This window comes from Corvus brachyrhynchos, unplaced genomic scaffold (genome assembly GCF_000691975.1).
Source record: "Corvus brachyrhynchos isolate BGI_N302 unplaced genomic scaffold, ASM69197v1 scaffold103, whole genome shotgun sequence".
In the NCBI taxonomy this organism is placed as follows: domain Eukaryota; kingdom Metazoa; phylum Chordata; class Aves; order Passeriformes; family Corvidae; genus Corvus; species Corvus brachyrhynchos.
In genome coordinates, this window is record NW_008237436.1 from 1,714,918 (window position 1) to 1,728,154 (window position 13,237).

The 13,237-nt window shown below is 34.1% G+C and overlaps 1 protein-coding gene across 11 annotated transcripts in view; it reads left to right on the top strand.

Annotated features, from left to right (window-relative positions):
- The window catches only part of POSTN (periostin), a 31,761-nt gene extending 18,777 nt beyond the window's left edge, over nucleotides 1-12,984 (top strand). The window contains exons 17-24 of one of the 11 annotated variants that reach the window (XM_017731291.1): nucleotides 798-845; nucleotides 3,998-4,093; nucleotides 4,695-4,784; nucleotides 6,346-6,423; nucleotides 6,832-6,912; nucleotides 9,052-9,138; nucleotides 11,180-11,221; nucleotides 11,748-12,984. In XM_017731291.1, the coding sequence (XP_017586780.1) occupies nucleotides 798-845; nucleotides 3,998-4,093; nucleotides 4,695-4,784; nucleotides 6,346-6,423; nucleotides 6,832-6,912; nucleotides 9,052-9,138; nucleotides 11,180-11,221; nucleotides 11,748-11,788 (563 nt within the window). In that variant the 3' untranslated portion in view covers nucleotides 11,789-12,984. The remainder of the gene's footprint in view (nucleotides 1-797; nucleotides 846-3,997; nucleotides 4,094-4,694; nucleotides 4,785-6,345; nucleotides 6,424-6,831; nucleotides 6,913-9,051; nucleotides 9,139-11,179; nucleotides 11,222-11,747) is intronic. The other 10 variants (XM_017731293.1, XM_017731292.1, XM_017731294.1 and 7 more) reach the window with 10 other exon arrangements.
- The last annotated feature ends 253 nt before the right edge of the window (nucleotides 12,985-13,237 follow it).

A 13,237-nucleotide genomic window follows, 5' to 3' on the forward strand; every position in this document is an offset into this window, starting at 1 on the left:
CTTCTGGACAACACTCTTGGTCATATGCCTTAGTCTTAGGTAGTCCTTTGAGAAGAAGGAAGGTGGACTTGATGATCCCTATGCATCTCTCCCAACTTGAGATATTCTATGATTCTACCTCCCATGGCCAGTGAGAGTAGCACAAGAAGCAGTGTCTGTAAAAATGAAGCAAGAGAGGTCAATGTGGACATCAAGAAAGCTGTAGCCATAGATTTAAGTACAGGACTAGGAAGGCTGGAATTTTTATCAGTGAGGGCTTCTCCACCAGTGAATGGACATGAGTCAAATAACTATCTGAGTTGTTCCATGAATACTTGAGTCTGTCCTAGGTGTAGAGGGACAACTTGATCTCCCAAGGTCATACGTTCTGTGATGTTCTATCTATAGTTCTGAATGCCAGAAGGTTTCCTGTGTTGGCCAGATCAGCTCCCTAATGAAAAGGCCAATGCTCAGATATAAGGTATGTCAGGGAGTTGTGCAAACCTTGGTGTGGGTAATTGCACAAGCCCTCACTGTTATGTACCATACACCATGGTGGGTCCCATGACCCATGGGTTTTGTGAGGCTCAAAGGGAAATAGCATATCAGCAGATTCTGTCTGCAGGTGACCTGAGTGTTTCACCATTCCATAACCAGAACCAACATTCATACTCTAGATCTTTTCGAGCTGCTTTTCCACCCATTAATATCTATGATATTATCCACATCCTTATGAGCAGACCAAATCTAACTGATCGTTGCCACAAAGAAACTGTAAGAATGGAATGTACTGCATATTCCATTTTCTATATTTTCAGAAATTAACATAATTGAAAGCAACGTCCAGCCTATCGTCACAAAGGAAGGTAAAAGAGGCCTGTGGTCTATATATATTTCTGCATATGTTCATATGCATATTCAGAATATATATTAAATATATTTCTTTAATGGGATGCATTTTGTACATAGCAACTCCAGGATGCTAAGCACTTTGCTGGAAAAGCAAAGATACAAATATTGCAATTAGAACTGACTGAAACATTTTGTATTAAAAGATTACCCACAGTTGTTCTCCCCAAATGAGTTTTCTCCTTTTTCTACAGGCCTTTAAAATTTTTTTAAATAATTTTTTTCCAAAACATTTATTACCTTTTTTTTCAATTAAGACATTTGCATTTTTTTTAATTAAAACATATATTTGAAAAATTGAATTAGATATATTTCTCATACTTTGAAGAAGAATTGGTTCATTTTTCTATCATTTTCAATCAGTTCTAACTACCAATATCTGTTGGATGCCTGAAAAGGATATCTAGCCAAACTTTGTTTTTTAATTTCTTGAGACAGAAGCATGACTTAAAGATTAGTGCTGGGGCTGAAGAGAACAAAATGTGGATGGGACTGCTAAAATCACTTGTGATTTATAACTTAACTAAAGCCGATGAGATCCAGCTTCCCATTGAAATAAAAATGCTGAAAGGGAACTTGTTTGAGCTCAACTGAGAAAGGCAATTAAAAATTTCATGCAAAGAATTTTATCCAGACTGCTTAATCAGTATTTCTGAGAGGGCTTTCTTCCAGAAGAAGTAACAAATGCTTATTTTGTCAGGAGCTTGACTGCGCTTCATCCCATTTAGGATTAGACACCATTTAACATATATGCTGATCTTTGTTGCCTAGTCTCCATCATTAAATCAGATCCACAGTGCAATATAAATGGATAGATTATTTCATATGGTGATTCATCCAAGCTATTTTAGAAATCTTCCTATGGTGAGGATGAATCACTCTCTGAAAGTACCCCTCCCCTGTTAAACCCAAAGAGAGAGAGTATACAGGCTAGGTGATGTACAGGATGTTTAGAAGTTGAAAATTAACTGAAACAAAATTGTCTTTTAAAGAAAAAGTGAAATGTCTGAGCACTTGTATAGTCAAATGTAGAACTATATTTTATTCACCAAATAGAGTAAAAATAACTTTAGACATTAGTGAGTATAGAAGGGTTAGTCCTTTCCATTTCCAGTACAGTATTTCTGCTTTGGGACACATTCCAGGGAGTGATCTCTGGCCAGTGAAGCCTTTCTGTTGATGATTGATTCAGATATAGACCCAATAAAGCCAATTCTGGCCCTTCTGAGCTTTCTCAGTAATAGTAGCAAGTGGCAGATCCCATCAGAACCACATAAATCCACAACTGTCTGTAAATAAATGTTGGCAAAGTTACATGTTAATTTTTTTTGCCAGGAAGTTCTACCAGATCATGATGGGAAGGAGATTTCCATTAAAAAAAAAAATTACACCTCTCCTCACCAAGTTTAGAGGGGAATGTGTGCCTTTTCCTTTCTCATTGTTTTCTACTTGTGTTGGGTTTCCATTGTTCATACATAGGCATGTATGGGATCTAAAAGATTAAACAGATTTGAAGAGTTAAGTCTGTCTGAAACCCAAATCTTAACAGGTTGAATATTCAAAGGATTGATCCTAGACTAAGAGATATAGCTGGCTGCACCTTCACTTTTTGGTTTGCATACATCTGCTGTACCAGTCACATGGAAAGGTACAGTTTTTGAGAAATGTGAAAATAAAGTATTTATAAACATTCATAAATACACTTTTTACATTAATTCATTTGTATTCTTCACTTGTATCAATGTAAATTGATATTTAATGGATTCTCAACATAAGTTTAAAACAGAAGCAAGGGAATGAGTCTTCTAAGACGGTTTCTTTAAAATATTTATAAATGGTTTTCATCCAGACCTGTTAGGAAATAAAAGAAGAGATGGCTTGTTCAGCTGTTTAGAACTCAGAGTAGATAAATAGAGGTCTATAATAACAGAGAATCTTTATGATCCCATCATATCTTCTCCTCTGCAGCAAATAAATAAATTATTTACCTCTAAATTCTAATTTATGCAATCATTTGCTATTGCAAATGAAAAAAAAAAGTGCATTTTTATTTTTTACTATTAAACTTAGCCTAAACTGGCTGTTTTCAACAATTCACATGAGGCACACATATTTAAAAGCTGTTGTTAAATCCTGATCAGTAATTATGGAAAAAAAACCCCAATGCATAATCAAGTTCTACAAAAATTCATATAAAGATGTTTAAGGGATTTTTAAGGAAAGTAAAAAAGATGGATTATGCTAAGTCTCTGTCTCTGAATAATGATTAAAGGAAGTTTGTTTTACAGCAGCTTCATAAGTAGAAGGAGTGGCATGGCACTCCTTAGAGAAGAACCATGTTATTACTGCTAATTGATGTATGTTCCTAATTTATCCAGTATCTCCTGCTTTAGATACATTTAGATACATCTGGATTAATTTAATCAACATTACTTCACTCATGATAATGATAGCCAGTAATGCTGATAAATACCCTTACAGGCATTCCAGCTGACCTCAGAAATCTGCTTTTTGGGGTTTTTTTTAAGCTGCGTAATCACTGGCCAAGTCTTAAATACAATGGGGGAAAAAAAATGCCACATAAAAAACCCCAAAGCAAAAAATAAAAGAAACTCCAAAACAACAATTAAAATAACCTCCAAAACAAAAAAATAAAAAAATTTAAAAAATAAAAGGTCTCACTATGTAGATTGCATGCTGATCACCAGTGGAGCAATAGCTATAAGATACCTGCAAAGATGCAGAGCAGCCTTCTTACCAATACATATAGAAAAAGACTTCCTTTCTGTGGCTGAGGATCTGGTTTATTGCCTGAAACTAGTCAAAAAACATTAAAAATATCATATACACAAAACTGAAAAATTAAATTTTATTATATTAAAAAAATATAAAGAGTTACTGTACAATAGGATCTATATTTGAGATCATGTGTGAGGAAACAAAGGATTGTACAATGCTGCCACAAATAACCTCTCAGATTTAAACATTTATTACAATCATCTGGTTTATCTAGAGTAGGGGGAGAAATGCAAGCTTCATCTCACCCCCATGCAATACTATAACTATTTTATGACTATTTGTAACGTGTTGTTTTTTTCCTATGTCACAGACCCATCTATCACACAGCTCACTAAATTTATTGAAGGGGAACCTGAGTTCAAAATAGTCAGGGAAGGGGAGACAATAACTAAAGTGATTCATGGAGGTTGGTATGCTTTCAGCAACTCAATTTGTATTAGCTTAAATTGGAAGCATTCACTATTCCCCATCAATTTCTACTTTATCTGGGTGATTCATGTTAGACAGCCGTTCTGCTTTTAACAAAACTTTTGTGAAGTGCTGTAATTTTATTGCATCATTAATTTTTTAATTCTCATGCATTTCAAAATGTTTTTTTTTCCTTAGTTGTGTTCCATAGCTGTAGACAAGACAGTTTTAGAAATACTCTGCATGCTGACATAACATATGTCTCAGTTAAGAATTATTTGGTCATTGTTGTCCTGCTATCAAATATGTAGTATATGATTCTGTGAATAAAAGGCTAATTTGTCAGAAAGTGAGGTAAACCTTGCCTTCTCTTAGCTAAGGGCATTGAGATGTTCACATCTAGGATGTTTTTAAAGGAAAAATCACATGTGATCATCCAAAATTTTGAGTAGAATTAGTTCCTGGTCTCTGAACACTTTTATTTTTCATAAGATATTCTATGGTATCTGCTTGTATGCTTCAGTCAGTTTCCACATCTCAAAAAGAACCCTTGAAAGTTCATTACTTGATTAATGTCTTCAATTTAAAAATCCTTGTAGAACCAGTTATTAAAACATATACCAAAATCATTGATGGACGGCCTGTGGAAGTGACAGAGAAAAAAGTAACAGAAGAAAGAATTATTCAAGGTAAATTAAGCTGAGATATTCATTCTTAGTAAAGTCCACATTTACACACAAACATAACACATCTTAAGTTCTGTCCTAGTGCCTGAACTGCATTTCCTTGACAGATGAATTTTCCTTAATGCTTCCCACTGTCTCTGTAAGGCTGAAAAACTGACCATGTGTCCTACACACATATACAGAAATGGCAACAATATTTTAACAGCATGAAAACTACAAAAATTTGTCTTCTTTTTTTGGTTTTTATTTTCATATATTAGCTAAGTGTCTTCTTTTGCAAAGTTCTTGCTATCATTTCACAGTGAGACTGCTTTTATTGTGTTCTCTGTCTTCCTTTAGAAGGAAAACTTTTTTTTCCAGAACTTCTGGATTATATACCTCCAGGAAGGTTTCATTTTACCAAACACAGATATTTAATGTGTAGATGCCTACTTTTGCATGTCATCCCAGGCTCTCTTGACAGCCATGTCAGAAAAAGATCTCTATTTCTCTGTAAGGTGGGGACTTTATCTGACATCCACAAGTTAGACACTTGGATACAGCTAATGTGAGCGAAAATTAATGTGCATCTGCATCCCTTGATTTACTGACACAAAAGCTCCCAAATTCCTTGGCCAATTTCAGTTGTATTTGACCTATTACAGAGATATTTCTTTAAGCATCCTAGAAATTTACAAGTGGAGTGAGGTGTATTTAAGCATAGTAGGTGCTATATGGACTTCTTTATTGACACTTTTTGATCACCTTGTTTAAAAATCAGTTTGAATGCTGCCATTAAAATTCTGTCTGCCAGGGAGTTTGCAAGGAAAAGACACTGTTATAACAACATATTGAATTAGCTGTAAGTCTTAATATTCAGTTTATTTAGAAAATATTGAAATTTAACTGAAGTCATTTGAGCAAGACAGAAATAAAGAACCATACTTAAGTTATTATCATACAACTTTTTGCTACGGTGAAGATAACTGAATGAAAGGCATTAGTGGTTTCTGAATAAAGCTGGGACTATTTTCTGGAAAAAAATTTGGGGGAGATGAATAAAATATAATTTTCTCAATTATTGGATTCAAGTTTCACTAATATCCCACAGGAAGTGGTAAATATAACATAAAATGCCAGAGTTTCTGAGCTGATATCTCCTTATTTTTAACCTGTAGAAACTGATAAGGAATCTCAAACGTTAAGCTTTCAAATGAATCATAACAGTTATAAAAGCAAAAATGTCTATTTGCAACAGTCAATTAAGACTAATCATGGGACTTCAGAAATATCTGATCTATGACCTAATACAGAAGTGTTTAAAATTGTCTTAGTCTAAGAATGTAAGCAGGTAATTACTCTAATTATGATAAATTTGCCTAATTACTTTCAAGAATAGTTTTAACTACTGTTTTTAATGCTCTTTCTGTTTAATTTGGGAAATTGTAAAAAATAAAGTTATCATATAAGGAGATTACAGCATGTTAACCATGGAATCACCACATGTATTAAATAGGAAAAAATAATTTAAAGGACAAACCTGGTATATCTGATAAAAGCCACTATCTTATAAATTTTTTTCCAGGTCCTGAAATAAAATATACCAGAATTACTGCAGGGGATCCAGACAATGAAGAGAAGTTAAAGAAAATCTTTGAAGAAGGTTAGTTTGCTTGTTTTGTTTAATTTCTTTCATGCATATATATTGTTCTCTATATAACTTAAATAATGAATAGATATTGCATGTTTTAAAAAATGATGCTCATACTGCTAAATCTTACCCAGAGATTAAACCTCGGAACCACCCAAACGTAATGTTCTGGTTTGAGTCCTTGACCTTCACATTTCAGTCAGCTCTAGAGTTGAGGCTGCCTGGGTCTATTATATAGTATGCAATGTTTATCAGAAGAATATGGTGTTTCCAGTGTTTATGTGGAATTTGATATCATAACAGATGAATTTTTCAATTCAGAACAATGATATGACAAGATTAATTCATTCATATGCTCTTGTGGGATTACCAAATGTTTTCTGTAAATCAATTTTTTTGCCATAACCTGTATCCTATCAGAGGTTACCAAGGTGACCAAATTTATTGAAGGTGATGGTCATTTACTGGAAGATGAAGAAATCAAAAGACTTCTACAGGGAGGTAATTCAGTGTATTATAACTAACATTTTTGCAACAGGTTATGATAACTGAAACTCCTCTCAGATATGTTGAACTCAACATTTTAAAGACTGACATAGTAGAAGTGGAACTTTAATGGAAAAAAATAGAATGCTCTATTCTAATGCCACATATCTGTGAAATGGAAATAAATACCAAAGTCTGAGTTATCAATATTTTTAATTACATTGATCACAGAAAATAAAATATTTGGGTTTTTTCAGTCTTTAAAAAGTTACCTAATTAAAACTCAGGGGAGCAATGAAGATTTATTCCTTTTTTTTTTTTTTTCAGTAAATTTAAATCTGTGAAAAACACTTATGAAATGGAACATATTGTAACAGGCCAAATTCATCTTACTTATCAGTTCTTCAGAAATGAATGTTCATTGCCCTCAAGTTAATAATTAAAGGCATGTTTAATATCCTTCTTTAAATGCGTACAGGTGATGGATATCAAGAAATTAACTTTAATTCTCTTCAAATACAGCATTCCAAGGAATGGTTTTCTTTCCTTCTTGCTCTCTTAATTCTAACAGTTTTGGCAGTATATAACCAGTAGCTGTAGAAACTTAGTAAAAGAACTTCTGCTTATGAAATTAATCTTTATCTATGAATTTGGAATGTTCTCTGCTTAATGTAGATTAGAAAAACTATCTATAATAGCAATGGGGAATAAAAAAGGAATTTAAGTGACAAGGTTTTCGTAAAAGTTAGTTTAAACCTGAGTCAGAAGCTCAAAAATATGGATGGATGCTTCTCTTGACATAAATTAAATGAATCCATTTCATTTTATCTTCACTTTTTAGTAAGTTACCAAGTTGTATACCAGTAAAGTAACTTGCAGCCACATTTAGTTCAATGAACTAAATCTTGTAGTTTTTTAAAAAAACTATTCTGTGGATGTGAAAAACTTCAGTCAAGTGAAAAATTTCCTGATGGCTGAACAGGTGAACAGCTGTCTGCCAAACTTAAACATGCTGGTTGATAACCCAGCTAGTCTTAGAGAAAAGCCAAGGTATGGCTATGACTCCTGTTGACTGTAATTCTTTGTTCTGTTTTAAACATCTGAATCTTAGTTTTACAGACCTAAGCCAGAATTTGCCTATAATATTGGACAGAAACCTAAACTTCCAGAGGATTTTTAATTTTATCCTAAATATCCATCTATGTGAAAAGATTTGTTCTCTGGAGATACCTATTTCTGGATTGAATATTTAAAAGAAAAGCTGGAAATTTAAAAACTGCAGCAAGAAAATTCCTCCATATACTGCACTATGTTCTACTGGTTTAAACCAGGCAACAATGAGCAGGATCAAACTTTATCTGTAGAACTGTTCAAAACTGACAGATCTGATGCCAGAATCTAATAATTATAACTGTACCTGTAATCACCTTCAGATACAGAGGTATACAATTAAATAGGGATAATCTGTAGAGATACCTCTTAGAGCATAGGTGTATGGAAAAGAGATAAATAGTTTCTCTGCAGGAAACTTGAAAAAGACAACATCATCTCTTGAATTCTTGCTATTTTCCTTGCTATTATATGTTAGTTTGCCTAAGCATCCTGCTTCACAGAATGGACCGAACAGGCAGATTTGTCTTTTGCTTTAATTTGATTTTTCTCTATTTTTTCCATGATTTATCCAGTCAGCTACCCTTGGCTGCCATGATAATACCTTCCTAGACATTTAGCCAATAAAAGCAGATACACATGCTGCTTTAGGGTTGTGGGTGATAATGGTGATAATGCTTTATGGCTCCCTTGTCTACACAAAATTATTTTTTACTGAGAATTTCCTAATCATTTAAATTTGAGTGCAGTCACAAACAAATGTATTATCACTGTCTAAATAAAGGAATTATTTCATATGGGCTTTAATTCTGCTCATAAAATACCCAACACTGCTTAAAACAATTAGCAGTGTGCTGAAACAAAACTTTAAGCCAAGACTGCAATGAACAACTCATCCTTAGAAATAACATGCCTGATGGCATGAATAGCATGGCATCCTGCAACATCTATGCCCAAAAATGACATTGTTTCCACTGAAGGCTCCTTGTATATGGAAAAATGCTATGCCAGATTTAACACATTTGTTTTTGATGCTTATCGTAGCCGGAACTGAGTACACCAAGGTTACTAAAGTAATTGAGGGGGAGCCACAGATTATCGAGAGAGAAATCAAGAAAGTTCATCTGGAAGGTTAGTTTGTTAAAAATTCAGTATCACTAAGACCTGCTTTGTCTAAAGTGATCATTCCAGGTGAGGTTTTATAGTATCTGTTCACAAAAATTACTAGGTCTGAAGCCAGCATTTTAGCAATAATTTTGTAATTGTTTTGGAAAGGAATCCTTTCACTGACATTGCAGAGAAAAATGCTGAGGCTTACCTTGTGGCTAAAAGTAACTAAACTGTTTGGCAAGCATAGTAGACAGGAGGAAATGCCCAACCACAAAGCTTAGGTAAAACCTTTGAAGAAAAATGCCCCATAAAGAATTGACTTTTCTTTAAGCAGCACATAAAGAAGAAGACCACGTGAGTTGCTTTTGAGTTATTTCTTGTCAGAGTAAATGTGATCTGTTGCTGTGAGGGTTTCTCAGTGTTGTGAAGGAGTGGGTGGGGTGCAGGGAATATAACCTCTGGGGTTAAGTAAATATCTCATAGTGTCTTGGTATTTCTCTACCTTTGTCCTGTTGTTAAATGAGGGAAGCTCTTGAATTTGAAAACCCAGAATGGAATAAAGGTCCAAAAGGACCCATTTAGAATTCAATCTGCTTTTATAGCAGCAATTTGTTCTTCAAGTTTAACAATCATTGTTTAAGGATCTTCATTCAAAGTTAAGAAGTAATTTGCTTACGGTTTCTTTTGTATTTATGTCTTTTTCTAATTCTAATTCTAATAATGCAGAATAAGTTATTCTGTCAGCCTTTGAACCAAATACATAGGAGAAAATATTATGGCTTTTGGAGAATGAAATTAAATAAATGTGTTTCTACCTTTTCAATTTTGAAGTCTGTGCCAAACAGTGAAGGTTGATACATAGTGTTTGTACAGCTTTGGTGCTGAATAGTACAAGTCAGGCTGGGGAGTCCCCTATTGCCTGAAAATGACAGATGGGTATGATCTTCAAACATGAGGCTTATCTGAAAGAATAATTGTACAGACAGCACCTAAGTATGGAAAGCATGGTTTGGATGAACCATATTCTGTCCTTGTCAGGGCAGTGCAGAGCTTGAAATTTTCTGCCATGGTGAGGCAGATACCCAGTGTTTAGCCTCAGCTGGAATGAGGTCCAGCCTGTATCTCAGGGCTATGCATTGGTATATCCTGTACCTCAGGATGAAAAGAAAACTGGCTGCAGCTTGTTAAGTGAATAAATAAGTACTTCGTGGTTGTAAAGAAGGAAAAATCACTGCAGTAACATTTCTGTGACAGTAACAGAAGAATTACTTCTTATGCTTGTGATGTGTTTTTCCTCCCAATGAGGAGACATCTGGTTAAAAAAAAGTCTCAAGGTTTGATGAGAAAAAGAAAAACATGTCCATAGTTTCACTGAATAAGTGAAAAAAAAAAAAAGGATATATCTAATCGGGGTGGTATGTATTCAACAGCCCTTGCTCTGCTCCACCTTTTAAAGCGGAAGCCTGAGAAAATTAACTGAACTCTAGATGTGGAATCACACGGTGGGCTCACAATGCGGTTACAAATCAAGCCCCAAACACAGCTGGAAATGTGGCCAACATCTTGTAACGCTTTCAGGCATTTAGCTCATGAATAATTCCTGAAGTAATGGCAATGCAACAGACCTGGATATCCTCTGCTGAAAGCTGAAACTGAGTCCTGTGCCTTAACCTGAGCTTTTACCTCACTGACAGTGTCACACGGCTTTTGATGAATGAAGAGCATAGACAAAATGCCCTGGCACCTGCCTACATCCTGTAACCATCTGTAGAGGATCAGTGCAGATAATGGATTCATTCATATGTTTAAAATGCAAGAACACTTTTGAAATGTTACTAAGCTTTAATGGATGACTGCGCATGAGTGAAATGTGGGAATTGTATTATAAGCATTCATGTTTCAGGTGATCAAGCCAACATGCTACTGGAACAAAATTCTTAATTTACTGAAAAATTTAAAGAACAAACTTCAAAAGTCAGCAATGAGTTTCCAATATTCCTAATGAGTTTTAATTCAAAGGCTTCAGCAAATAACTTCTGACTGCAAAATTTCTGTTTTCTAGAAGCACCTGTACGGAGAGCACAACCAACAAGGAGGACGCAAGGTAAAAGCAAAGCATACATTTAAACATATAGCACATATCAAATATTATTCTCAGTTATCTTAAGAGTCAGGAGGGGAAAAAAGCTCTTAAAAATACAGACTTCAAAAGAAAAAAGGTTGTATTTCTGCTTGAAAAAAAAAAACAACAAAAAAATCTGGAATTGCTAATTATTTTTTTCTGATATTTGAAAACAACCAAGATTATGTGCTTCAGTCAAAAAGTGTTTCAGATGAAAATAAAGCCATCAAAGTGAAATCTGACTTTGGAGTCTTAACAATGGGAAAATGGCAATTTGGGATTTTCCACCACAGGACTTATAACTCTCAGAATCTATGTTATTATGATTAACGAAGAAGATGGAAGATCCATTTAATTTCACAGCTGCCAGCACAGGAGAGAAATGTTCGCCACCAGGCTTCATCTTTCGTTTTCACGTGTCTATTTCACAAGTAAATACAGTATATAGTATTACTATGTTATACATAATTATAGGTAATAATTAAAGTTCTTTTTCTGTGTTTTGCAGGGGGAGCAGCAAGACGGAGGACAAGACTAGCTCATTCCTAAAAGCTTGCCAAGACAGAATTCACAGAATTGCAAATTAACAACATGGTCTTTGAGAGGAACTGTTGTTTGGGTTTTTTTTGAAATGAGAACATTAGAAAATGACGTTGTTTTGATGAAGTAACGTAAACTGAACCATGAATACACAAAAAGATGTGAAGCTGCAGATACTCACTGCCAGCACAGTGCTCACTAGGAGTAGTCCATTGGAGGTGCTTTTACTGCTCTTGATAGTAAGGGCTATGCAAAGTGGGGTCCTGGAAGCCCAAAAACTTCTGTAGAACCAGGATCCCTTCTTATGCTGGCTAGTAAGTGTTTGATGGATTGGATTAAAAATGAGCAGGGAACAACAGAGAGTGTATTTTTTTATTATTATTATTTCCACTAAATAAGAAATATAAATGAATTAGATAATTTCTAGGAAAAAAAAAATCACCTCAGGTGACTTTTATAGTAATCTAAGGAAATAAGAGATGTTAACATAGCACTTTTGGTTCAGTAGTATTGTATGCTTTTTTATAAGTCAAAATTCATCATGTGTTTAAATTTGTAATGATACCAGTAATGTTACCTTTTCTAAGCAAACAAATACACCTTATATTAAATGTATCCTCTTTTTGTCCTACATTGCATATCCAAATACCTCCTAGTAACTTGGCTAATGGAAGCTCTTGAAAAAAGGGAAAAAGCAAACATTATGAGCTTCTTGCAATGTATTCAAGATCATGTTGACTTCTTTACCTTTAAGAAAGATCATTCCCATTAAAGGAATCTTATAACAATACATATACTGATATTCTTAAGTGTTTTCCCACTTTACCCTAAATGTGTCTTTTGATTATTAAAGTGGATTGCAAAAGGGATAAATAAAATGCATGCAAACAGTTAACTCAGCATGGAAAAAGGTCTTACAAAAATGAGGCCAGGTCCGAAAGCTTTTGTAACAAAGCATGCTTTGCTAATATCTGGTATAATGTGGAGTTTTCTGTAAATTATGTCAATTTTATAACTCTAGTTTTGTATTCATAGAAGTTTTCTGCTTTTATCAACAAAAGGTGAAAGGCAATTATTAATGGAGTAGAAAAAACATATTCAAAGTTCCTTAATTTTGCAGACCAAAGTTTCAGAGGCATCGTCTAACATGCTTTTCTACTTCTGTTTTGAAACCAATACTCAATAAAGAATTTGGCTGAACTGTGCTTTCTTTCATTTGTAAATATTTTTTAGCAGTAAAGCAAATTCTAAATATTCTTAAGATTTTTAGTCTATCTGGTAATTGCAAAATATGCTTTCACAGAAGAAAACTGATGCTTCCCTTCTTATTTAGCATGTGCTAATGGACTTAAACTGCATCACTCTCCTTAAACAATTAAAAACTTTCCCTAATTCCATAATGACATATCCTAAACACTGCTCCTAAAACAATACAACTATCTGAGAATGGGATTGATA